At 48.0% G+C, this 24,234-nt stretch overlaps 2 protein-coding genes across 3 annotated transcripts; both read left to right on the plus strand.

Moving 5' to 3' along the window:
- Positions 1-49: 49 nt before the first annotated feature.
- On the plus strand, positions 50-1,731 carry PIGW (phosphatidylinositol glycan anchor biosynthesis class W). The gene has a single exon (XM_066333539.1). The coding sequence runs from the start codon at positions 201-203 to the stop codon at positions 1,719-1,721; it is 1,521 nt and encodes a 506-aa protein (XP_066189636.1). The 5' UTR covers positions 50-200; the 3' UTR covers positions 1,722-1,731.
- Positions 1,732-5,802: 4,071 nt separating this feature from the next.
- GGNBP2 (gametogenetin binding protein 2) lies at positions 5,803-23,112 on the plus strand. 2 transcript variants are annotated; one of them, XM_066333558.1, is made up of 14 exons: positions 5,803-5,929; positions 6,572-6,705; positions 10,424-10,504; positions 12,106-12,359; positions 12,962-13,060; positions 15,596-15,709; positions 17,414-17,623; positions 18,614-18,788; positions 19,679-19,873; positions 20,401-20,551; positions 20,786-20,911; positions 20,993-21,144; positions 21,516-21,764; positions 22,448-23,112. In XM_066333558.1, the coding sequence occupies exons 2-14, from the start codon at positions 6,613-6,615 to the stop codon at positions 22,649-22,651; spliced, it is 2,103 nt and encodes a 700-aa protein (XP_066189655.1). In that variant the 5' UTR covers positions 5,803-5,929; positions 6,572-6,612; the 3' UTR covers positions 22,652-23,112. The 2 variants fall into 2 exon arrangements, with proteins under 2 accessions (XP_066189655.1, XP_066189656.1); XM_066333559.1 differs by having other exon boundaries at positions 17,414-17,617.
- Positions 23,113-24,234: the final 1,122 nt, after the last annotated feature.

Here is a 24,234-nt window from a genome sequence, read left to right on the forward strand (position 1 = left end):
AGAATTCCGGAGCTTCCTCAAGCCTGTGCCTGTCCTTGGCTTCCCAGGCCAGCTCTGTGTTCTTTAAATTGAAAAGCAACTCAGTAGCTTCTGAAATCAATGTTGTTTTAATGAACTGATTCATTTTTAAGGAGTTCTGAGACCTGTTTTACAAAGCTACCTCAAGTTCACCTTTTGTGTTTTCAGAAGAAGGAAGAAGAATGTCCCAAAAGCAGCTGAAGGAAGCCTTTATCAGCAACCTAAACGGAACGAGTTTGCTGGAAATTTCCGCAGGCTTGTCCCTGCCTCCGCTGTGCCTGCTCTGCAGGGGGCTTCTCCTGATCCTGCACTACCTGCACCACGGAAAACCTGTGAGCTCGAGCAAGTACAGCCTGCTGCTAGACTTCCTGGTGCTGGTGTCTCCTCTCCTGTTCTCCTGCACCGTCCTGTCTCCAATCATCTTTTTCATCCCGTTTATCCTCGCTGCCTTCTGTGCCGGAATATTTTCCAGGATATACAGCCAGAGAAAACGGGAATCCAGGGTGCCCTTTGGGCAGATTGTAGCAGAATTCCAGAAGGCACGCTTGGAGCCTGGGAGCATTCCAGCAATCACCGTGTTCCGTGTGTATGTCAACGTGCTGACATCCATCAGCATCCTGGCCGTGGATTTCCCGCAGTACCCCCGGCGATACGCCAAAACCGAGACCTACGGCACGGGGGTCATGGATTTGGGGGTGGGAGCCTTCATCTTTGGGAACGCCCTCGTTTGCCCCGAGGTTCGGCTGCAGCCTCACAGGACACAGCCCAGGTTCTCCAGCCTGGCCAGGCAGGTGTTTTCCGTCTGGCCGCTCATCTCCCTCGGCGTTGGGCGGCTGCTGAGCGTCAAATCCATCGAGTACCACGAGCACACCTCGGAGTACGGGCTGCACTGGAACTTCTTCTTCACCCTGGCCCTGGTGAGACTGGCAGCATCTCTGCTTTTAGCCGTATTCCCCAGACACAAGGCTTGGCTGGTGGCTGTAGCTCTGGCTGTGCTTTACCAGCTCCTCCTCAGCACCACCTCTCTGAAGACGTTCATCCTGCACGGCAGCGACGGCAGAGACTCCCGCCTCGGCTTCCTGGATGCCAACAGGGAAGGGCTGCTGTCCCTCTTTGGCTACCTGGCCGTTTACCTGGCCAGTGTGCAGGTGGGGCTGTGGCTGCTGCAGCCCAGGAGCTCAGTGAGGGGCTGGCTGGAAGCCCTCAGGGGGCTGGCTCTGGCCCTCGTGGCGCTGGGGCTGTTGCTGCAGCTGTGCCAGATGTGCACGGAGCCCGTGTCCCGCCGCATGGCCAACCTGCCCTTCTGCACCTGGGTGCTGGCCCACTGCCTGCTGCTGCTGGGCTTGTTCCTGCTCGCTGACCTCGCCCTGCTGTTCACAAAGCTGCTGGTGAAGGGGGCCAGCGTGCCCTGCTGCTGGGAGGTTGTGCAGCCCCCTGATGCCAGGAGAAAGCACGGGGAGGAGGTCGTGCAGGGGGGAAGGCAAGGCAAGCTGTCACAGCCATGCCTCATTAGTGCTATTAACAGAAATCAGTTGCTGTTTTTCTTGCTGGCCAATGTTATGACTGGTGCCGTGAACATCCTGATAGACACCATCCACAGCAAGGCTGCCTTTACATTGTGCATACTGCACTTGTACATGTTTTTGAACTGTTTGATTATGTATATATTGCATGCCAGAAATATAGTATTAAAGTTTTGGTGATTCCACTTTGGCTCAGTGGACCAGCTGGACTTTGTTTGCTGTAGTTGAATGATGGTATTTACAGGAGAAAATTAATATTTTTCCTGCATGTGTTGCAATAATTTATAATTTAGCAGAGCTTTTTAGTGTCGATTAGTTTTTAATGGTTCATTTTACCAAATTATACACTCAATGAACTTACCTGTAGGGAGTTGTTGTATGTTTTCATGAAAACTTAGGTATGGAGATTACTGAATATTCCTGCTGCTCCTGAGAGTAAATTGTATTTACAGTTAGTGAACTGTGCTCATAGCCTAGGAATTAGATAACCAGGTAGAGTAGAAACCAGATGAGAAGTAAGAAGATGAGTAATTACATGGAGAGAGAGGCCTAGCTGTGTCAAGATTTACCTAGTTAAGGCCCTTGCATATATAATAGATAAGAATAATTCTTTATATGAAATGTATTGAATAAGTGGATACTTGAAAATGTTTTGGCCCCAGTCCTGCAGAGACTTATGCATATGCTTGACTTTGATGCTAGTAATTGTGGAATGTTAATCATACACTGAAACCTAAATTAGCCTTTGAATTAAAGCTAAATTTTACTTCCATCCCCACTGATGAATATAAATGAAGACCTGAGATAAATATGATGCTCTGAAGGATAAACTCAGCTGCAGATGAATTCATAAAGCAGTTGTTGGAGGTTGTGGTGCAGGTAATAAGAGCAACATTTCATAACAAAATACAGAGATACCAAACGAATTCAGCTCCAACCTGCAGACCAGCACATTGAATACTGTGTTTGGCCAGCTGAGATGTCTCCAAGGGGGGACATTTGGTATTAATTTTTATTAGCTAGCAAACAAACAGGGTGCAGATGGAAAGAAGGGCAGTGCACTAGGTGAGAGTTCTGGCAATGGCTTGAGAAGGGAACTGCTCAGTTTCTCAGTCGTCCTTGCAAGGCCAGAGCAGAACACCCTCTTTGTTCCCTTTCCTGACTGTGACAGTTCTTCCTGACCTCATAAAGTCATTGGGAAGAGAGACACACTTAAAGGTTGTGATGAATTCAATAATGGGATATAAATACTTTAGGAGTAGAATACCAATGGTAGTTGGTGATAGATGTCCAATGTCAGTGGAGTTACAGGAGTACACATGGGCCATATTTCATATTCCTCCTTGTCTATCACAGGTGATGAATCACAAAACCTTTGGAGAATAAGCCTCCAAATCAGATTCCTGAAGGCAGACACACTGTGGAAGAGTCATAAATTTATGAGGTCCTCCAAGCCCCTGGCCAGCAGAACAGGCTGTGGCCACACTGAGTTCATTCCTCTTTGCTTCCAACCTAAAGCCATGTAGTCTTGAGAATTAAAACAAACCAGCCTGTATTATCCTGGGGACAAATGCAGGAACTGGCAACAACCTCTTAGAAACAGTTGTCAGCTTATAGCAGAGTTTTCTGGTAACTGGTGGATGTGTTTATTTTACACCACTTCCTAGACTTGCCCAGGGAAGAAAGGTCCCCCTTGTGAACTGACTGGCACTGCCCATTTATCCAAAATTACTCCTGGATATTTATTTTTTGAAATATTTAAAGGCCGAGACCTGCAGCGAGCTGTGCCTGTGAGCACAAGCCTGTTGGTGTGATTCAGAATGAATTGGGTGTGACAGGCAGAGCTGTGCCTGGACAAGCACAGGGCATCCATCCAGGTGCCAACTGTGAAGCAGGGAGGACGTGGGAGGTCTGCTGGGTGAGCTCCACACGGGCTGCTGCTGCCAGTTCCAGGGCTGCAGCTCTGTTTGCCACAAGAGCAGCAAACCCAGAGTGAGGACAACCCTCTGACCGACGCCAGCTCCTCATCCTCCACCTTCTCCTGCTTCTAAAGCCCTGAGGAGTAATTTGGAGGTTGGAGCCAGATGGGTTTGGTCTCTTCTCCCAGGCAGCAAGTGACAGAAAGAGAGGACACGGCCTCAGGCTGCACCAGGTTGGACATCAGGGGGAATTTCTCCATGGAAAGTGTGGTCAGGCACTGGAAGGTGTCCAAGGAATGACTGGACGTGGCGCTCAGCAATGCTTCACCAAGTGTGGATCAGCCACAAGATGATCTCAGAGGTCTTTTCCAGCCTAAATGATTCTGGGATTCTACTGTTCACCAGTGAGTTAATGAGAGACACTTAATTCTCACTGCTTGTTGTCGATAACAAATGCAGTGAGCTCTGCCCCGGAGCAACTGCTGCAGTCATGAATGCTGAGTGTTCAGCCTGTGAACACAAGATAATTGCCCAGGCCTCTGAAAGAACCCAGAGATGCAAGTGAGCATCCTTTGATCACAGGAGCAGCAAACTGCTCTGCTGGCGTTTGGAAAGATGTGGGAAGTGAACACCAGGACACTGCTGCTCTCCACACACCTCCACAGCTGTTGGCTGGAAGGAACAGGAACTCTGCATTTCACTTCACTCTGGGCTGTGTTTAGACAAAGAACCCTTTGTACAGATTAAAGGTGTATTTTTTTAATATCAGGAACTTTTATTTGGTTGTTACGTAACGAGTAAAAGTTCAGGATACTTCAAGTAGGAAGACTAATGGTTCAACCATAACGTGTCACCTACTTCAACAATAGCAGAGGAAAACAGAAATTGTTTTCCCTTTGCTGCCATAATTCCACCAAATGACCTTTCTGCAGGGCAGAAAAATGCTGGGATATGGTGAGAGAGTACAGCCGATTACATTTATCCTTAACCTTTCACTAAACATCACTAACTTCTTAACACTTCCCCTTATTTTTAGGGGAATAGTGCCTCCTCTCCCAGCTGCAGTGGTGTCTCTTTTGAAGTCAGATGTTGCCCCGAAGATTCCAGGCAGTATCCTATTTCAAAGCCACACTTGTCCCAGAGAACAGGTATTTCTTCCAGGCAAAGAGGGCCATGCAAATGAAGGCAGGAAGGGGCTGGCTGCCTTTCCACCGCCTTGGAGATAACAAACAAGCGGCGTGTTCCAGCCGCTTAAAAAAAAAAACAAAAACAATAAAATCCTTGGATAAAACGGTATGAAATGAAACGGTGCTTTTCGTATCGATGTGCACTCCAAGAATACAAAACCTGGGACAATGCTGTCGTTGCTGTGTGCCAACCACGCTCTGGGACACAGGAAAGCACATCCCTGCAAAGACTTAAGTTCCTCGGAGTGCTCTGGCGTGAGAAACTACCCCTCGTTACAAACCCCGGCTTCCCTGGGGCAGCAAAGCACGAAAACACCGCAAACACTGCAAAGCGTGCAGCGCCCGGACTCCACGTGTTCCCCTTACAGCTGCTGCACCAGGAGCTCGAGTCCATCAGCTCCCCCACTAAACATCGCTTTTATGCAGACACAACGAAAAAAAAATATTCTGCTCCTTAATTCCCTCCCCTGCATATTCTTGTGAGGGCTTCAGTGCCTATACCCATACACAACAAGAACGAACAGGTCAGCTAGCTGTGTTATTCAATAGTTCAAGAAAGACTTTGGGTTTGTTGGGGGTTTTTTGGTTGGGTTTTGGGTATTTTTTTTTTTTTAAGCAGTTTAATTTAGGCAGCCACAGGATTTCGGGCTGGCTGCACTGGGGTGCTGCAGGCGCCAGGCAGAGCTGTTAAATCCTGCCTCGCCTGGCTCGGCACCAGCGCTGAGCCGCGTTTGATGCCGGGGCAGCGACCGAGGCGGAGAAATTAGCGAGCCCCAAGGACATCGAGCCTAACGCTTATCCCTGCACAGGCCAGCCCGAGAACGCCTCAGAGCGCTGAGTTTTTATCAGCCCGTGCTCCCGGCGGGGCCGTTCCGCAGCCCGCGGTAACGCCCGGTCCCATCCCGCTCGTTGTAACGCCCCGGGGCTCGGCACCCGCCGCCCGGCCCAACCGCCGGTGCCGGGAGCCGTTCGTGCCACCTCCCGGGGGCCGTTCGTGCCACCTCCCGGGCCGTTCGTGCCACCTCCGGGGCCGTTCGTGCCACCTCCGGGGCCGTTCCGAGGCCCGCGGCTCCGGCCCCGAGGCCCCGAGGCCTGAGGGCTGAGGGCTGAGGCCTGAGGGCTGAGGGCAGGCCGGTGCCCGGGGCGGGCCCGGGCGGTGCCCGCGGCTCTCGCGAGAGCGGGGCGGGGCGGCCCCGGGGCGGGCAGGGAGGAGGCGGCTCCGGGACCCGCGGTGCCGCCCGCCTGTCACAGCGCCCGGGCCGCCCAGCGCCGCCAGCAGCCGGTAAGGGCCCGCGGGGCAGCGCTGCTGTAAGGGGGGGAGAAGGGAAGGGAAGCAGCGTGAGGGTCTCTACCCGCCCCGGCGGGCTGCTCCCCGCCGTCGCAGCCCCGCGTGGGGGAGCCGGGCGAGGCCGCGCGGCAGCGGGGAGGAAGGGGTGGGTCTGCCGGGGCAGCCGGGCTGCAGCCCCGCGGGGAGGCGGCGGGGCGGGAGCGCTGGGGCCGCTCGGCGGGGCTCCCGGGGCGGCGCCGGGCAGGCGGCGGCTCCCCGGGGGCGGCGGAGGAGCCGCAGAGCCGCGGCGGGCTGGGCGGGTCCCGGCGGCCGCGCCGGGCCGGTGGCGGGCGGGGGGCGGCGGCTCCATCTCCCCGCGGCGGCTCCATTTTCCCCCGCGGGCTCCATCTCCATCCCCGCCCGGGGCTCCGTCTCCCCGCTCCCATCTCCGTCTCCCCGTCCCCACGAGGGTCTCCGTCGCCCCCCGGCTGGCTGCCGCATTCCCCGGGCCGCGCGGTGCCCTCCCGGCGGGGCGGGTGGGCCGGGCTCGGCGTGGTGAATCAGGCGATGGGGAGCGCAGGCTGGCTGCCGGCTGCTGGTGAAAGTGTGGCGGGGAAGCGCGGCGGGTGTTTACCTCCCGGCCGGGGCCGCCCGCAGGCTGGAGCGGGGAGGAAGCGGCAGCAGCAGCGGCGGTGGCGATGGCGCGGCTGGTGGCGGTGTGCCGGGACGGCGAGGAGGAGTTCCCCTTCGAGAAAAGGCAGATCCCGCTGTACATCGATGACACCCTCACGGTGAGTCCCCGCCGGCCCGTCCCGCGTGTTGCAATTCGCAGGCCGGGCCTTTCCGCCGGGCCTCGCTGGCTCCTCCTCGGGCTCCCGCAGCCTTCATCTTTGGCACTTTGCAACACTCGGGCTTAACAGAGCTGAATGTGGCAACTTTTTTTTTTTTTTTTAATTTTTTTTTTTTTATCTGATGGCCGGCTCGCAGAGCAGGCGAACCGCATAATGAGGGAGTTTTTATCGCCGTGCCGGGGCCTGTGCACAACTTGTGCCGGAGCCACGAGCGTGCCTCGCTGCTCAAGGGTGGAGCAAAGCCATTTTTCTGCTGGGAAAGGAAAAGGAAAAGGAGCCATGTTAACGTTAAAGCCCGGCTTCCAACCCGGCCGATTGTTCTGCTCTGAAATGGGTGAGGAAAAAAGCTCCAGGCGCTTTGTGGAGCTTTGGCGAGATGGAGCCCGCAGAAATGTGAAGGGATCGGAGAGTTCCCGTTGCAGGGTGTTGCTGTGAGGGTTGGAAAAAGGCCGTGGTTTGGCCCTTTCCAGAAGGTTCAGTGGGAAAAACGGACTAAATGCAGCTCGGGGGTTGTCTGGTCCTTCTCCTCGTGAGTTTAGAGGAAGGGTCAAAATTTGCCTTGTAGGAGGAGGACACGGAGCAAATGGAAGGAAAAAAAAATCTTTAACTAACCAGCTGCTCTTTTAATCCTTAAAGCGTGAAAATGCGTTGAAAATAATACTGCATTTAGTGTCTTAATGATTAATGTTTGATTTCTCTTTACAGTGGGACAGTAACTGTTGTTACTTTAAGCAGTGGAAAATGGGGGTGATTTAAATTCCTAATCTAATGTTTAAGATGGAAAAATCCCTGAGTTTTATCAGCTAAGGAAGGTGCCCCTGCACATGGCAGGGGTGATCTTCAAGGTCCTTTCCAACCCAAATAATTCCTCCACCTTCCAGAACAAAACTGTTGAATATCTTCAGACAGGCCCCATCTGGTTTTGCTGCATTTGAAGGAAGTCCTATTTGCTGTGTTTTATTTTTGATCAATTGGAACGGTGGCATTTTATTAATTTAGCAAATATAATGACTATTTTTGCCTTCTCTCTGGTTAACTGTGTTCAGGTATTAGGCAAAGTTTCCCCTAAAGTTGTCCAAAGCAGTATTTACCTCTCCTGATGTCCTGGAAAACCCAGCACTGTGCAGGAATAGTGCAAGTTTGAGTTTTTTGGTGTCTTGGCCACACCTTGAAAGTTATTGTGCCCATTCATTTTCCATGTGGTTTTAAGCTCTTGGATTTCTCTCTCTCACTTTTTTTTTTTTTTTCTTTTTTTTTTTTTTTTTTTATCCCTTCCTGGACTCCCTGTAAAAATCACCCATTAATTTGTGTCATGTGGACTCGCCATGCTTTTGTTATTTTTGTTGTGTGTAATAGGTTGAGAGTGAAAATTCAGCTCTACCAGCTGGATGGCTTCAGCAGACCTAAAATTCAATTTGTGGTTTAGTCCCAGAATTTAACACCAGGCCCAAACTTTGTGTATTTGCACTGTGTTGTTGCTCCTCTCCTACTTTTTACACCACAATCCTCATGATTGAAAGGGTCCTCTAGCTGCAAATCAGTTTTATATCCATCTGGAGGAAAGGCATTTATGCAAGTGCAAGTCATCCTCACCATGAAGGAATCTTACCTTGTGTCCATTTTATTTGATTTGATTGTCATTCTGTTACTTTTGCTACAAAGTGCTTGGATTTCTAAGTGGTTTCTGGAGGCTTTTATTTAAAAAAACCTGCAGAAGCAAGTGAATGAACTCTGAGCTTCCTTGTCTGTCATGTATAATTTATTTTTTAAATACTTAATGAGAGCTATTACAAGACATGCAGCTGCCTTTGAAACAGAATTTTACATCTGCAGCACTATCTTTAAAAAATAATGGTGGTTATTGATAGCAACTGGCTTCTGTTGCCTCTTGGAGAACTCAAATTTTAAAAATAATGGCACCGACGGTGCCTGTTAGCTGGAAGAGTTAATCTGTGCCTTAAATCTGGACTGGGTGAATTAGTGATTGCAAATGAGGAGTGGATGGCTCCATGTGCTCCTCATCTGGGATGTTGCTTTGTAGTACCCAGGAAGCAGCTCAGGTGCTGCTGCCCTGAGTGGATTCCTCAGCACCACACTTCCCTGTTCCTTCTGGCTCAGCCAGAAATTAAAGGAGGGTTCAATATTGAACCCTTTTCATTTCTTAAGCAGCTTTTATGGTTTCTAGAAGGCATTCCATTTGATGTGGCATTACAGGATTTTTTTTTTTTTTTCTCCTTTTCCAGTTCGGGGTGTGATGGTGGTTGATGTTTAACCACTTAATAAAATTTCATCAGACGCATGAATTAATTTAGTCTTTGATTCTTTTGCTCTGTTGTACAGAATACCTCAGGGTGTTGTCTGATAGTGGGAGATGAAGGTGAAGTGGGGGGAGAAGCAGGCAGATTTATCTCTCGTCTCTGTTATTAGCAGATAGAGCTTTTACTTTTGCTTGTAGCTCCTGGCCCACAGAAACACCACATCAGTGATGCAGGAAAACATCAAATCCGCAGCAGAAACTGGTGTGGATGGCTCAGGGCTGAGGGAAGCTGCAAAAGGAGCTGAGGGTTGGGGCTGGCAGTGCTCAGATTGGGGCACACGGGACAGCAGGACAGTGCCTTGTTCTCCCAGAAATGCTGTTTATTTTGGAGTGGTGCTGAGTGAATGTGTGAGTTCCCTGGGGGTAGCAGGGGCAGTTCAGCAGGCAGCAGGGAATTCTGCCTTCCCCAGGCAGCTGAGGGAAGATGGAAGGAGGAAAAGGGGTGAATCAGATCGTTTTTATTTGGTGGTTTGTTTGTTTTTGGGTTATTAACCAAAGCTGTTATTTTGTCTCTCGGATTTTAAAGTGAACTTTCAGTGTTTGTATTGACAAATTCCCTATTTCTCAGTTTGGACAGAGAAGAGAACTAAGCCAGGCTTAACACATTTTTCTAGTTGCTTGCATTTTATTCCATGTTGGATTTTTTTTTTTTGGCTGAAAGTTACTTTCCCGATTTCTGCCTCCTCCCAAGAAATCGCCCTCTTTGTTTCTCAGTAATTTGATAAGAAATGTTATTAATTACTTACAAGTAATCACATTGTTCTGTGGGCTTAACGTTTTGCTTGGAGCCTCTTGAGAGTTGCAGCTGCAATCACACAAAGCAAACTATGCCTTGGAGTACCTTCTTGGGTTAATATGGTTTGAAATTACCCTTTGGAGGAGTCGACTCTGTCATTAAACTGTTGTGACTGTTTCCTCAGAGCTTTATAAATTGAGTTAAGCTGTTGGGTCCATTTGGATCTCAGTGTGTTGAAGTATTTTTATTTTTTTTTTTTTAACTGAAGGAGGGTCTCAAGTTGTGTGGATGATGATATAAATATTGATGGTCCATTTAGCAACTCTTGCTTTCTAACAGCTGTTTAAGAGTTGCCATTTATAAACTGCTTCTAAAACATTATATTAATGAAGCATTTATTACTTTGCTGAAACATTCACTATCTGAAACAGTTACTTTTATCCTTTCCCAAGCTCCAGTAATTATATGAAAAGGATGAGCATTTAACATAATTTCACTCTTATTTCCCCCTAGAAAGTAAAACAACTAATGCTCTGTTTGGCTTTTTTTGTTTGTTTGTTTTGTCTGAAAGCTCCTCTTTAAATTGTTTTTCCTCTCTTGCATAGATGGTGATGGAATTTCCTGATAATGTGCTGAACCTCGATGGACATCAGAATAACAGTACACAATTGAAACAGTTCATCCAGGTAAATAATGTTTCCTAAGAAATGAGCTTTTTGCTTTCCCCAGGTTTGTGTTTTTGCTTCCCCAGGAGGTTGTGACTCCTGGAATGCCTCAGACACGTCAGCACCTGGGAGCAGTCACACATTGGTACCAAAGTGCACTGGGTTCAGCTGTGCTCTGGATTCCACAGCATTTATTGCACGTTGTCTTGTCTGCAGGCAATTGCTGCATGTCTGAGAGCTCCGAGCCTACCACGGGAGCTACAGCTTCTAAATACATCTTGATTTTAATTTTTCTGAGCGGTTTTGAACTGCCTTTTCAAATGGAAGTGTGGATTGCTTGAGGTTGGGCTCTTATGATGAGTGCCCATACCAGGGTAGAATTTGTGTGCCAATTTGTAGATTTTATAGAGACAAATGGCAGGAATTGGTTTTGTGATACCCCAGAAACTTTAATCCTAGAAGGTGATGTACCAAATTCTGGCAAACAGCTGTGGCACCTGTAGCAGCTGCAGAATGGTGCCACTGGATGTGCAGAGGGGCAGAGTTTGCTGCTCTGCAGTTGCATGGCCTCACTCAGGGTTGACAGCAGCAGTGCAGACACGTGCTGCATGCCAAGTGTGCCTGGGGTGTGAAAATAGCTCGTTCCTGCTTTGCTGTGACTCCTGCAATTAATTACAGGAAAGAGGGTTATTGCAGAGTGATAGTGCTTGGCAGATGGTTTAATGGGCCTTCCTCGAAGAGCACAAACCTTGAATGTTACCTGATGGTGCCTCTACTTTCCATATTGCAGAGAAAGAGCTGAGAACACTTTATTTTTCAGTGGCTGTGAGTTCTGCTGCGTTGTGTGGTCTTTCCTTCCTTTCCCCAGAAGTTGTGGCACGTCCTTTGTGCTTGAGGAGCGTTTGAGTGGTGTGATGTGACAGTAATTCAGAAAATACTCTGGTGGCATGGCGTTCCCTGTGCTGATACAACTCCAGTGTGGGTTTGTGTGGTGGGGTGTGAGGAAGGGACTCTCTGGTGGCACTCCAGTGCTGCTGGAAGCCAAGGCAGTGACTGAGCAGTGAGAAGGACCAGAAGGGTGTGTGCTTTTTGTGAGGATGCGTTTGACACAGGAGACACATCTACAATTCTTTACTGACGTAAGCAATATTGGAGTGTGTTCTCATTAATCTTCTCTTAACAGCAGACATTGGCTGTTCACTAGTGAAGTCAAAGGCTTCACCCTTTATAGTAGTAATGAGTGCTTTCTTTAATTCCAGCTAGTGGGATTGTAATGGGAAATGGCATTTAGCCTTCCAGGAAAACTACTGCTAAGTTGGCTGAGCAGAACAAGTTGGCTGTAAATGAGATTTCCATAAATGCCAACGAGCATTTGTGAATTTCCTTTCCACCTGCCAAAGATAAAAGGAGTGTGAGCAGAAGATGAAAACTTGCACTTGGGGTGTGTGTGTGACAGACCTTTCCCTACAACATCTGTGCCGGGATGGCAAACAAGCATTCCCCAAACCGGGCTGGTTATCCTGCAGCAGCATTTGCAGCGAAGCGAGGCAACAAAAAGCAGAAATAAACCAGAGAATGAATGCTAAACGATATGATTTTTGTGGGTTTTTTTTTTCTTGCAGAGACACAGCATGCTGAAGCAGCAGGACCTGAACATTGCCATGATGGTGACGTCGCGGGAGGTGCTGAGCGCGCTGTCGCAGCTGGTGCCGTGCGTGGGCTGCCGGCGCAGCGTGGAGCGCCTCTTCTCCCAGCTGGTGGAGTCAGGGAACCCTGCCCTGGAGCCCCTCACCGTGGGGCCCAAGGGGGTGCTCTCAGTCACCCGCAGCTGCATGACTGATGCCAAGAAGCTTTACACACTCTTCTACGTGCATGGGTCAGTGTCTGCCGGCCGCTCGCGCCATCGCCGCTCTCTGCGCCGTCTCAACACTTTCTCCTCTTCAGCTTCCATAATTACAGCTAATTATTGCCTGAACTGAGGGAGGAAAAAGCAAACGTGATCTTTGATTAGTTGCAGTGCCACGGTTGCAGTTGGGAGATGGCAATATTTAATGTTTGGGTTGTTAGTCTGATCCGGGCGCTGCTGGGTTGTCGTGGTCTCTGCAGGAGGAGTGTTTTTGCCTCACTGCTTGGCATGGGAAAAAATTCAATGAAAGTGTTAATTTTTTCCCACCGATGTTTGCTGCTCTTGTGTGGAAAGGTAGCACTGAGAAAGTGAAACCTTCTGGGCTTGGTGAGCACAATAAGTACCCCGGTGCCATTAAGTTCCTGAGCTGTCAGCAGAGCAAACAGTGAGTGCTCAGCACAGTGTGCCTTGGCCTTCCAGTTGGCTTCAGCTCGTTCTTCTTGCTCCAGTTAGCAGGAAAAGTAGGGAAGGTTAGTGCAGAGTTGAGGAGATTAACATGGGGAGAGTGAGCTAGTGTAACCTGATCCAGGTTTTCAGAATACAAAGTTCCTCACTTTTTTTTTTCCTGATAGGTCCAAACTGAATGACATGATTGATGCAATTCCCAAAAGTAAGAAGAACAAGAGGTGTCAACTACACTCCCTGGACACACACAAACCAAAACCTTTGGGGTAAGTCTGTGTTTAACATGCATGACTGAAATATTTTAAGGAAGCAAAGTATTGAGAACTAATTTATTTTTAAGCATTGAGATCAATTTTTATGCTCTGATCAGTTTGCCAGAGTAGCAGTTGGATTGTAGCAGACCTAAATGGTTGTTGGGCAGAGGAAGAGAAGCACCTGGAGTTTTGGCCATGCTCAGGGCATGGATGGCTTCTGCACTGTGATACAAACAATGCTCTAGAAAGACAAACTGGTTTTTGTGCTCTAGACCAAAATGGTTGCTCAGCAGATTTTCTCACACTGAGGTCAAAGGGTACATGCTAAATAAATATACAACATTTTGCTTGGGATTATTAAAAATGCCTTGCACAATTGTTAACCAAAGGCTTTATTGTGGTTGGATGCAGGGTTAAAACTGGAACTCCATAAAATGTTATTTTCTCAAAAGTGACAGCATGTTTTGAATACACCACTGAACAATATGCATATATGCCTCTGTCTTGAAGTTGAAATGATTTATTCCAGCTGGTTAAGCAGAAAAACACTCCCTGTAAATCTATTGTGGATGTTGGGGAGGTTTCATGTTTGTGGGGTGGCTCCTTTTATTTTATTTTTTTCATATGATGACCAATAAATTAGTCTCTTGGGCTTAATTGGAGTGTTTGGACCTTTTTTACTCAGCTGTATTCTGCTGCTGGTTAAGCCTCCAACCTGTGAAAGCTTGCTCATGGTTTCCAGTTACAGGACATGTATTTTTCTATGCAGATTGGAGTCTCTCTGGGTTTAGTTAAATCCCCTGGGATACCAGGCACGTGGAATTTGACACTTGATTTTTGCTTGTGCTGCTTGAGGATACTGGGAACTAATCATTATCTTCTATTATATTGTGGTTACAGGCCTTTCACAAAATTAGTTTAAAGCTTGTGTTACACATGATCCTGAGAGTATAGGGGGGGATATATATATATATTTATTTTTTAAATAAAGCAAATTCCTAGCATCATGAGAGTGGGTTTTGGCGGTTTTTTTAATCTTTAGTAAGCTTAATCTTTTCTGTGTGAGAACAGATGCTGTGGAACCTGCAGTTAGCACTTTGGCAAGGTAGAACTATGCTGAAGCTGAATGAATAAAGAGGAGAATGCTGCTTTTATTTCCACAATTCATGCTGGAATAAATCCCCTTAGTATTTTGGATGCTGGCAGGTTAAATAGGGAATATGAGGAAGAACAACTTTATACTCTGCAGGTAAAACTTTGGGGCTCTCAGAGAACATGGCCTGTGGACAAGCAGTGCAGTTTGCTAAAAGAAGCAGGACTTGCACTCCCTTCCTCAGCTGAAACCCCTCTGTTCTGTACAGAAATGACCAGAGTGGATCAGTATTGATATAAATCCAGATAAATCTTCCTGCAGTGGGCACAGACAGGCTCTGGAGGCACCCAGGTGTCACAGAACCAACTTCATTTCCCAACACAGAGCTCCTGCTCCACATCTTTACAAGAAACTCCTTCAGATGAGTTGCATCTGTTGGGCATTTCCTGCAGACAAAAAAGGCTTTGAGCTGGAGCTGTGTGTTTAATTAGAGGAGTTATGTAAGCAGCTAATGCCACTCGAGGGTTACTTGATGTCCTCAGTCTGTGCCTGGCTTTTGGCTCCTCAGCTCCATTTGGGGCTCAGGAGCATTTGAAACTCAACTAAATGCAAGCCCTATGACCTGGCAAAGTGGGTAATGGCACATGGAACTCCTCTAATTAGGGACCAGGGCTGCTTCTGCCCATTTTCCTGCTCTGCTGTAGCCATAAGATAGAAGTGACCTTTCTGATGAAGTGTCAACTGTAGACAAGGCTGTAAGTAACCATGGCTTGTTATTTAAAGTCCATTTTTGGCTCAATTTTAGCACATCCACAAGTGAGTCGTAAAGTTATTTTGATATTCTAATGAACTTTTGAAATTTGAGGTTGGATGTTTTATGGTGTAAGATTTTTGGGTACTTTGTTTTGCTTTTTTCTTTTGTTATTTTTTCCAAATTGTCTTCAGCTGACAAGAATTAAAAATTATATGTGTTTTTACTTAAAGCAATATTCTGAAAATCACGACTGCTTTGCAGCTGTAGCACTAGAAAGTCATGATGAGTCTGGGTTACAAACATGGGCAGCAGAATTTGCATCTCAGTTCTGACCCAAACTTTGACAGATGTTGAGGCTTAACCTATTAAAAAAAATCAGGTTAAATTAAAGAACAGAGCAGCATTTTCCATAGGATTTGTTTAGGAAAAAATAACTAGCTGACAATATATATGTTATAGGTCTGAGAAATGTTTGGTAATACTATGTGACAGTGAAAGGAGCAGTAGCAGACTCAGTTCAAAGAAATTAAGAGCAGTTAAGAAAAGTAGAGAAGACAGGAAGAAGAAAGAGAACAAGTGTAGCATCATTTTCTGCTATGGACCTTCCCAGGGAGCAGTCAGGTAAAGAATGAGGCTCTGCTGGGTTTCTTTGCTGACCCCCAGCAGATGATGCAGAGTTTTGTGTCTGTTTTCCTTGCAGGGGCTGCTGGATGGACGTGTGGGAGCTGATGTCCCAGGAGTGCAGGGATGAAGTGGTTCTCATTGACTCGAGCTGTCTCCTAGAAACGTTAGAAACCTACCTAAGGAAACACAGGTATGTGAGAGGAGCAAAGCACACCTGCCTTTGGGCAGCTCCCTCTTTTTAGGAGATCAAAATCTTCAAAATGTAGAGAGAGGACTTTTTTTTTTCTTCCTTTTCTTGTGGAACTGAAGATCTCAGCTTGATGATGATGGATGGATTTGGATGGTTGATGAGGCAAAGATGGTGAAATATTCTTTGTGTTTAACAAAAGGGAAAATGTCGAGACCTCTGATGAAGTCATAGCTGCTTAAGTTTTGTTTTTTTTTTGGCTAGGGTTAAATTATGATTTACAGTTTAATGTTTAAAGCTGTGTGTTCTCGTTCACTCTTCCACTGCTCTTGGGCTGTGCCTGTTTTTAGGCTTTCAGGGAGTCTGTGCCATTTCAAAATCCTGTGAACTGCACTAGTGCAAGCAGGTTTTAGGCTTGGTGTTACCTTTAAAGCGCTGCTTTAAACCATTTGTTTATGCCTGGTGCTGTTAAATCTCTCTGGCAGGGCAGAAATAAACCATTAAATTAGAGTTGCATGTGCACAGGAGCTGCCGTGCTGATTGAGAAGTTTTAATTTCCAGCAGTCTCAAGGTTCTGATACGAGCTGTGGGGGCACAGATGGGCGCGGGGGTGGCGGTGCTGTGGAAATAACACTTTGGAAACAAAATAACTTTAATCTCCTGTGACATTAAACACTGCCTTGGCTGCCTTCCTGGTGCTAACCTGCAATAATACTGCTGTTTTCTCTCCTTCCACCACAGAAAGCAGACAGGTATCGTAGCTCTAACAGCAAAATATGTTTGACTTAGTGCTGTCAAGTGGCTGGAGACACTAGGAAAGGGGAAAAAAAAACCATCCAGAGCTGGCATGGGCAGCCAGCTTTCTGAGCTGAAATGTGAGCAGCTTGTCTGACTTGCATTTTTAGAGTCATCCAGCAAGAGATCTTGTAGCCTCTTGAAGGTTACTCCTCTTATGACACAGAATGAGCTTAATTTGCTTGTATTTTAATTATAAGTATACTCCTGTCACACATGAGCTGTCACATGTTTAAATTGAGTATGTTGTGTTATAAATAACCCTCGTTTGGCCATCAGCACAGCAATCTAATAATTCAAAATATGTTTGTAGTGGCAACAAGGGTCACTTTTGTACAGGAGGCACCAGAGGAAACTTTGCCTCATTTCTTATCACTCACTTGAGTACACTTTAAAGAATTTCTAGGTGGTGATGTGGCATGTGTTGCTTGAGGGAGGGATTTTGCCCTGGTTTGCACTGGTTGCTCACCGTGCAGATTTCTCATATTTGAGTGGAATTTCTTCTGTGAAATTTGTGTGGGAATTTCTTCTGTGGAGATTGCTGATCCTTGAGTCGAATTCTGTGTGGAGATTGCTGATCCTTGAGTTGAATTCTGCATGGGAATTCCTTCTGTGGAGATTTCTGATCTTTAAGTCGAATTCCTTCAAATCAAGGATTCGCTTCGGAGGACGCAAGTTTGATATCCAGGTTAATAATGTGGATTAGGTGGGCTAATTCATGGTCAATTTAGGTCATTAATAATGTGGAATAGGTAGGATAATTCCTGCTCAATTTAGGCGGACAATAACCCAAATATTACAACACTGAGAGTTTTTGAAGCAGCACAACCCTGCAGCACCTTGGCTCAGCCCCATCACCGCGCACCCAGCGCGTTTCTCGGGCGAACCAATCCAATTTTCTGTTCCTCCCAGGTTTTGCACCGACTGCAAGAACAAAGTGCTGCGTGCCTACAACATCCTGATCGGGGAGCTGGACTGCAGCAAGGAGAAGGGCTACTGTGCTGCCCTGTACGAGGGGCTGCGCTGCTGCCCCCACGAGCGCCACATCCACGTGTGCTGCGAGACCGACTTCATCGCGCACCTCTTGGGCCGGGCCGAGCCCGAGTTCGCAGGAGGGTATGAGTATGTAATTGGCTAGAGTGGGCTATCTAGCGCTTTGCTTCTTTTATTTGACTCTCCAATGTCTTTGCCCAACGTGGCTTTTTTTGCCTCTCGTGTGACGAACTCGTGGTTGTGGGTGTTTTGTAGCTGGTGCGAGGCTCGCAGAGAGAGCGCGCTCGGAAAGGTTTCGGCTGCGCTTTGGGAGGAAGGAGTTTACCAATTGCCTTCCAGTTTGGTGTTCACTCCCTAGAGCTGCCTGCTTTTGTCCACTGAGGTGTGCAAATATGCGAAATAGAAAGAGAGCCTTGGTTGAGTTTTGCCAAGTGCCAAGTTTTGGAGTTGGTTTTGTTGCCGTTTGTGTGTTTGCGAACCTTTTTTAAAGCATCTTAAAACCTTGCAGTGAAAAAAGGACAGTTCTGAGCTCAGTACTGGAGAATCATAGAATGAGTTGGAAGTGACATTAAAGATCATCTGGTTCCAACCTCAATGCCTTTAAAGCTCAGCCATAACTGTTTAATGAGGAGGGTAAATTCTTTCATAGTAGTTTTCCCTTAACAGATTGACCAGATTGATAGGTAATAGATGGCTAATGAACAGATTAATACTGAAATGTTTTTACTCTGCACGGTAAGTAACGTACAAAATTCCCTGTGTGTTTATTCAGCTTGAGCTAGCTGATGGTGAAAGAATCACTGTGAACTCCAGCAAATTTTAGGACACAAAAGAATGCATCTCTGGCATTTAAACTCTTGATCCCTCCTAGGAAGAACAGGGTGTGTGACACCTCAAGCCAGAGGTGGCAAGGCACAGCTCTGCTCCACAGTGGTGTGGCTTTGACCCTTTGTTCCTTTCTGTTTTGCATCTGCATGCAGCACAGCAGAGCCCTGCCAGGCTGCTCCTGCAAACACAGCTGCAGCCGTCCCTGCAGAGAACACATCAGCCCTGCTTTGATCCCTTGCTGGGCTCCCAGCTGCTCTAACAGTGCTGTGCTCTGGTTCCCCTTTCCCCCAGACGGAGAGAGAGGCACGCCAAGACAATAGACATTGCCCAGGAGGAGGTTCTCACCTGCCTGGGCATCCACCTGTACGAGAGGTTGCACCGGATCTGGCAGAAGCTGCGGGCTGAGGAGCAGACGTGGCAGATGCTCTTTTACCTGGGGGTCGATGCTTTACGCAAGAGCTTTGAGGTAAAAACGTGGAGTTTTGTCCAGCTGGGGTCTGAATTGCTGCAGGAGCTGGGCCCCTCATGGCTGTAATTTGTTTTCTAACCTTGGGCTGGAAGGAGAGTCAAGGGTGTTGCAGTCAATCCCCTGCTCGGTTGTGTGACAGCCCTGCACAGCACAACTGGAGTGTGTTCCCATGTGGAATAAACGGGAATATAAAAGACTGAGGCTTGCTTTTACTTTCAAGCTGCCCATTCCAGTACACTGAGCCTTCTGTGTTATTAATTCTGTTTTTCTACCTGATTGCATTTAAAGTAGCTCAGGCTACAAAGGTTTATGAGTAAAAATGGAGGATGAGCTTTTGAATTACAAAAGTGGTTGCAAACTCTTGTGTTCAGCTTGTTCCAAATGCACTCTGATCCTGTGGGATCCTGAGCTTCAGACAGAGCTCATTTAATGTATACCAATACTTAATATTAATTACCAGTTGATATGACATGATCTTTTTTATTATGTTCATCTTCCATTCATAAGAACTGTTCTCTCAAAAAACTTCCAAAACACCAGAGAAGGAGGAGGAAAATCAGTTTGGGAAAAATCATTGAGCGGATTAGTTCTTGGAATTTTTTTTTACTCCCACAGGATCAGAGTATCACAGCTCCAACAGTGCATTAAAATCTGCAACTGGTCACTGAAAAATGTGAATCTGAGCCACAGGTGCAACCCAGAGCTCCCCCACACATGAGTTTCCAGCAGTCTAAACCAAGTGGCTGCATGTGGGTGGGCATTCTTCTCCTGCAGTCAATAGTTGTGTTACTGGGATATCATTACTGGCTATTTCCCTTTCTCCTCCTTTATAAATGTAAAAGCTGGAATTGTGAAAACTTCTGTAACTGGATCTCTCTTGTGAACAGATGGCTGTGGAAAAAGTGCAGGGCATTAGTCGATTGGAGCAGCTCTGTGAAGAGTTTTCAGAAGAAGAGAGAGTGAGAGAGCTTAAACAAGAGAAGAAACGCCAAAAGCGGAAGAACAGACGGAAAAATAAATGTGTGTGTGAGATCCCTGCTCCTCTGCAGGCAGCAGAAGAGAAGGAAATCAGTCAGGCAAAGGTAAACATGAATAGCTGGGGATTTTGGGCCTCCCTCCATCCATCCATCACTGTTCTGTGGTAGAATTCTTGAGGGATTTTATTGCATTTTGGTCCCCGGTGGAATTTAATTTCAGATGAGCAAAACCTTTGTAAAGTAATTACCTGGGACTGCTCAGTTTTTGGGGTTTGATGGGGTGGGGTTTTTTTAATCCTAAATCTGAAGTTCAGGTTATGCCAAATTATTTTTCACCTGTGATTTCTTAAAGATCACTCAGAACCTGGGGACTCAAATGCTACTTGTAGCCAATTACCACTGAATTTTTGAAGAGGGGAATCTTCAAGTGCAATTATTATTCAGGATCTCTTGGCTGACCTTAATGGGTCAAGGTGAATTGGTTGGGGTTTTGTTTAGTTGTGCTATACTTGTGAAGAATTCTAAGCAATGCTGTTATCAGTCAGTGTCAGCTGGTTTTTCTCATGGAAAGAGTATCCTTTACAAGAATGCTCCTTTCAGTGCCTGCAAGTGTTTCTTGTTTCTGTTTGAAGGAGAACTCAAACTTCACGGAAAGCAGCTGCAAAGCCTGTGGTAGCACCGAAGAAGCCAACAACTGTGTAGAAGTAATTGTTACTAATGAAAGCACTTCTTGCACTTGTCCTAGTAGTGGTACCCTATTAGGCTCACCTAAAATCAAGAAAGGTATGTTCAGTGTTGGTATTTTTCATTTTTATAAAGCATTTGCCATTTATGGGGTGAACAGCAGTCATTAAAAAGGAGTCCCTGCCCGTGGCAGGAGGGTGGAACGAGGTGAATTTTAAGGACCCTTCCAACCCAAACCTGTTTGGAGCTCTCTGAATTCTTTCTTGTTAGAGGCATAACTAAAGCAGGTGCAGCAGTTCCTACAGAAGGCAGTAATTGTGGCCTCTGTCTCAGGTTTATCTCCACACTGTACTGGCAGCGACTGTGGCTATTCCTCGAGCATGGAGGGCAGCGAAACGGGGTCCCGGGAGGGCTCGGACGTGGCCTGCACTGAGGGCATCTGCAACCATGATGAAAATGGTATGTTTGGGAAGAAGAAAATGATGCTTTAAGATCCCCAGAGGTGCAGCAGCTCAGAGGGAGCTTGGCTGTGTTTTGCAGGGGACGACGCCTGCGTCCATCGCTGCGACGACAAGGAGGAGGATGGAGACAGCTGTGTGGAGTGCTGGGCTAACGCAGAGGAGAGCAACACAAAAGGCAAAAACAAAAAGAAGAAAAAGAAAAGTAAAGCTTTGAAGTGTGAGAACGACCACGTAAGGAACATGGCTCTGCCAGATGCTTCTCTAAATTGCTTGCATTTGAAAGTAGCTGCATAAGGGGACACTGAGAACGGGACAACAGGGATCTCCTGTTCCCTTGTCATCCCAAATTTTGGAACTGAAGTCCTTGCTAGAGCAGTAGGTTGTGGGGGAGTCTCTTCTTTGTTCCTAAGCACGTGCACTTTAACTCACTCTCACTGGATGTGCCACCCCACAGCTCCCCAGGCACACGTTTAAATACAAACACAAATATTTACCCTTGCTCACCTCTGAACCTTCCTCTTCTCCCTCTGCTCCCGTCTCAAGCTGGAATACCCCAGGTTAAACACGGCTGGCAGCTCACTGCAGGCTCTGTTCCCTTTCAGATTCAGAAGCTTGGGAGCTGTCTGGCAGATGCAGGTAGCAGAGAGACCTCAGGAAATCTCACGCACACAGAGTTTCACCGCGACAAGACCAAAGACACACACGCCGAGAGCTGCTGTAGCGCAGACAAAAGCGGCCAGCAGTTGCCTTGGTTTGAGCATATGAAAAATGTGTCACAGTTTGCAGAACCTACAGAAATGTCACTTGTCCCTGATACTGGAAAAGGTGCCAAAAGCTTAGTGGAACTCCTTGTAAGTAACCGCTGCCTTTGGGTTTTGAGGTTGTAGCTGTAATCTCTGGGGCTGAGAACTCGACTCCCAGTGAGGAATTGGGTCCCAGTGTTCAGTTCCCTGGGCATGTTCCCTGAGAAGTTTATAATTGAATGCTTTGCAGAGGAGGATAAATAGTCACTGGAATGCAGTGACAGAACTTGTAAGTGCTCATTGTCAAGGATTGCATTATTCCATAATGTGACGTGGGCATTATTGCTGCCTTCAGGCCTCAAATGTTACTTCCCACTGCAGGCTCCTTGGGCAGCTTTCTTCTCTCTCTCTTTTCCTTTCCTCCTCCTTCCACTTATTTACATCCTTTGCTCTCTTTCCCTGCTTTTTCCTTTTCTTTCCTTTGTTTTTATCTTCCCTCCCCGCATTTTTCTCTCTTGCCCCCCTCCTTTTTTTTCCCTTTTTCTTTTCCCCGCCTTTTCCCCAAAACCCTCTGATAAAACCCATCCTCCTCCCATGGGAATGTGCTGAGCCTGAAGCAGATTTAGTTCCCTTTGATGGCTGAATTGGCCGTTTCTCACCCCAAACCAGCAGAGCCCAGTGTGAGCGGGGTGTCCAGATGTGAGCCAGCTGGGGGGTTTGGTGTGCCAGGGGCCAGATGTGCTGCACAGCAGGGCAGTGCTGGAGCTCTGAACCCCCCGTTCTCATTGCAGGATGAGTCAGAGTGCACTTCTGATGAGGAGCTGTTCATCTCCCAGGATGAGATCCAATCCTTCATGGCAAACAACAAGTCTTTCTACAGCAACCGGGAGCAGTACCGGCAGCACCTGAAGGAGAAGTTCAACAAGTACTGTCGCCTCAACGACCACAAGGGGCCCGTCTGCAACAGCTGGCTGGCAACAGCTGGAGCCAACTGAACCCAACCCCACTCTGTCTGTCACTGAAACTCGAGATGACTACTGCGCCTTCTCCTTCCAAACTTAATTTAGTGACTTACGGCAAAATTTTATCTTAAATTAATGTGATTCTTTTTTTTTTTTCTTGGTTTTTTTTTTTTTTTCTTCTTCCAGGGGGGAGGCTGGTGGAGGTGATTTCCTTAATTTTGTTCTTTCTCCAGGCTTGTATCTTTAGTTGAGTAGCTGTGCAAGCCTCTCTTCTAATTTAAGCCATCTCTTTTCATTCAATGTTTCTCTTCCTGTGAGACTTACAAAAGGCAAACTAGTGGCAAAGTAATGTTGTACCTATAATTCTGTACAGAATGACAAGGAGCTGAATATAAGATTTTACAAAGTAGACATCCATTTGCAAAATGTTTTGGATGTAATATGTTAAAGCGCAATGTGCAAAAATTTAAATAAAGAATATTTATTAATATGCAGAGTAGAGGTGGGTGTCTGTGTTTGTACTGGGAGTGCTCAGTTCCTGCTGCTGGAGGTGGGGAGAACTGGTCTGGGAAAGGACAGATCCGTGGAAACCAGGCCCAAGGGCTGTGGTTTGGGGATGTTGAAGGTGCTGCCAGCCCAGCAGGGCCCGTCTGTGTTGTGTTGGTGGCACAGTCCCAAGCTGGCACTGCTCTGCATCAGGTGCCTGCTGTGCTTCCAGGAGCTGGGATAAGGGATGGAGCTGGCAGGAGCTCTGGAAATCCTGGCCGCAGGGCCGTGCCTAAGGGCAGCACGCTTGGGAAGGGGTTGGATTCGGGTGGGTTGTTAAATCCCACCCTTTCCTTTCATCCCCTCAATACCTGTACTTGTGCTTCTTTTGTTCCGATTCATCCCTTTCCTTGCGCAGAAATAATTTCAGATAATTCCTGGGAATCATTTGAGCCTCCTTGGCGCTGGGGAGGGGGACAGCAGCCCGTCACCGCACTGCTCCTCCTCTGCTCTCCATTCCCAATCTCTGCAGTGCGCTCCTCCAGCCCCAGCCTTTCCCGCACACAGAGGACACTCCCGCACACCCTGCTGCTCTAGGGAGAGCCTCAATTCCCGAATCTGGGATGACAGGGGACGGCAGCTCCCTGTTATCCCGTTTCCAGCCAGCCTGGAGTGGGGATATAAACCCCCAGCCCCGCTTTCCTCGGGGGGGCTGCTGCGCCCCGGCAAACTCAGCGCACGGAGGGCGTGTCCCCATGGGCGTGTCCCAGGGCGTGTCCCTATGGGCGGGGCGTGTCGGGGTGTGTCCCGGGGGCGTGTCCCCATGGGCGTGTCCCGGGGGCGTGTCCCCATGGGCGGGGCGTGTCCCCATGGGAGGGGCGTGTCCCAGGCGGCCAGGGGCGTGTCCGGGGCGTGTCCCGGGGCGTGTCCCGGGGCGTGTCCCGGGGCGTGTCCCCATGGGCGGGGCGTGTCCATATGGGCGTGTCCCCATGGGCGGGGCGTGTCCCCATGGGTGGGGCGTGTCCCCACGGGCGGGGCGCGTCCGGGGGCGTGTCCCCACGGGCGGGGCGTGTCCCCATGGGCGGGGCGTGTCCCCACGGGCGGGGCGTGTCCGGGGGCGTGTCTCCATG

Source organism: Sylvia atricapilla, chromosome 20 (assembly GCF_009819655.1).
Source record: "Sylvia atricapilla isolate bSylAtr1 chromosome 20, bSylAtr1.pri, whole genome shotgun sequence".
NCBI lineage: Eukaryota > Metazoa > Chordata > Aves > Passeriformes > Sylviidae > Sylvia > Sylvia atricapilla.

What these genes read in the sequence shown, in the direction of transcription:
- GGNBP2 (XM_066333558.1), top strand. Translation starts at nt 6,613, where the DNA reads ATGGCGCGGCTGGTGGCGGTGTGCCGGGACGGCGAGGAGGAGTTCCCC. An exon ending in CTGCAACCATGATGAAAATG is followed by an intron (nt 20,912 to 20,992) that starts GTATGTTTGGGA and finishes TGTGTTTTGCAG; the next exon opens with GGGACGACGCCTGCGTCCAT. An exon ending in TGAAGTGTGAGAACGACCAC is followed by an intron (nt 21,145 to 21,515) that starts GTAAGGAACATG and finishes GTTCCCTTTCAG; the next exon opens with ATTCAGAAGCTTGGGAGCTG.
- PIGW (XM_066333539.1), top strand. Translation starts at nt 201, where the DNA reads ATGTCCCAAAAGCAGCTGAAGGAAGCCTTTATCAGCAACCTAAACGGA.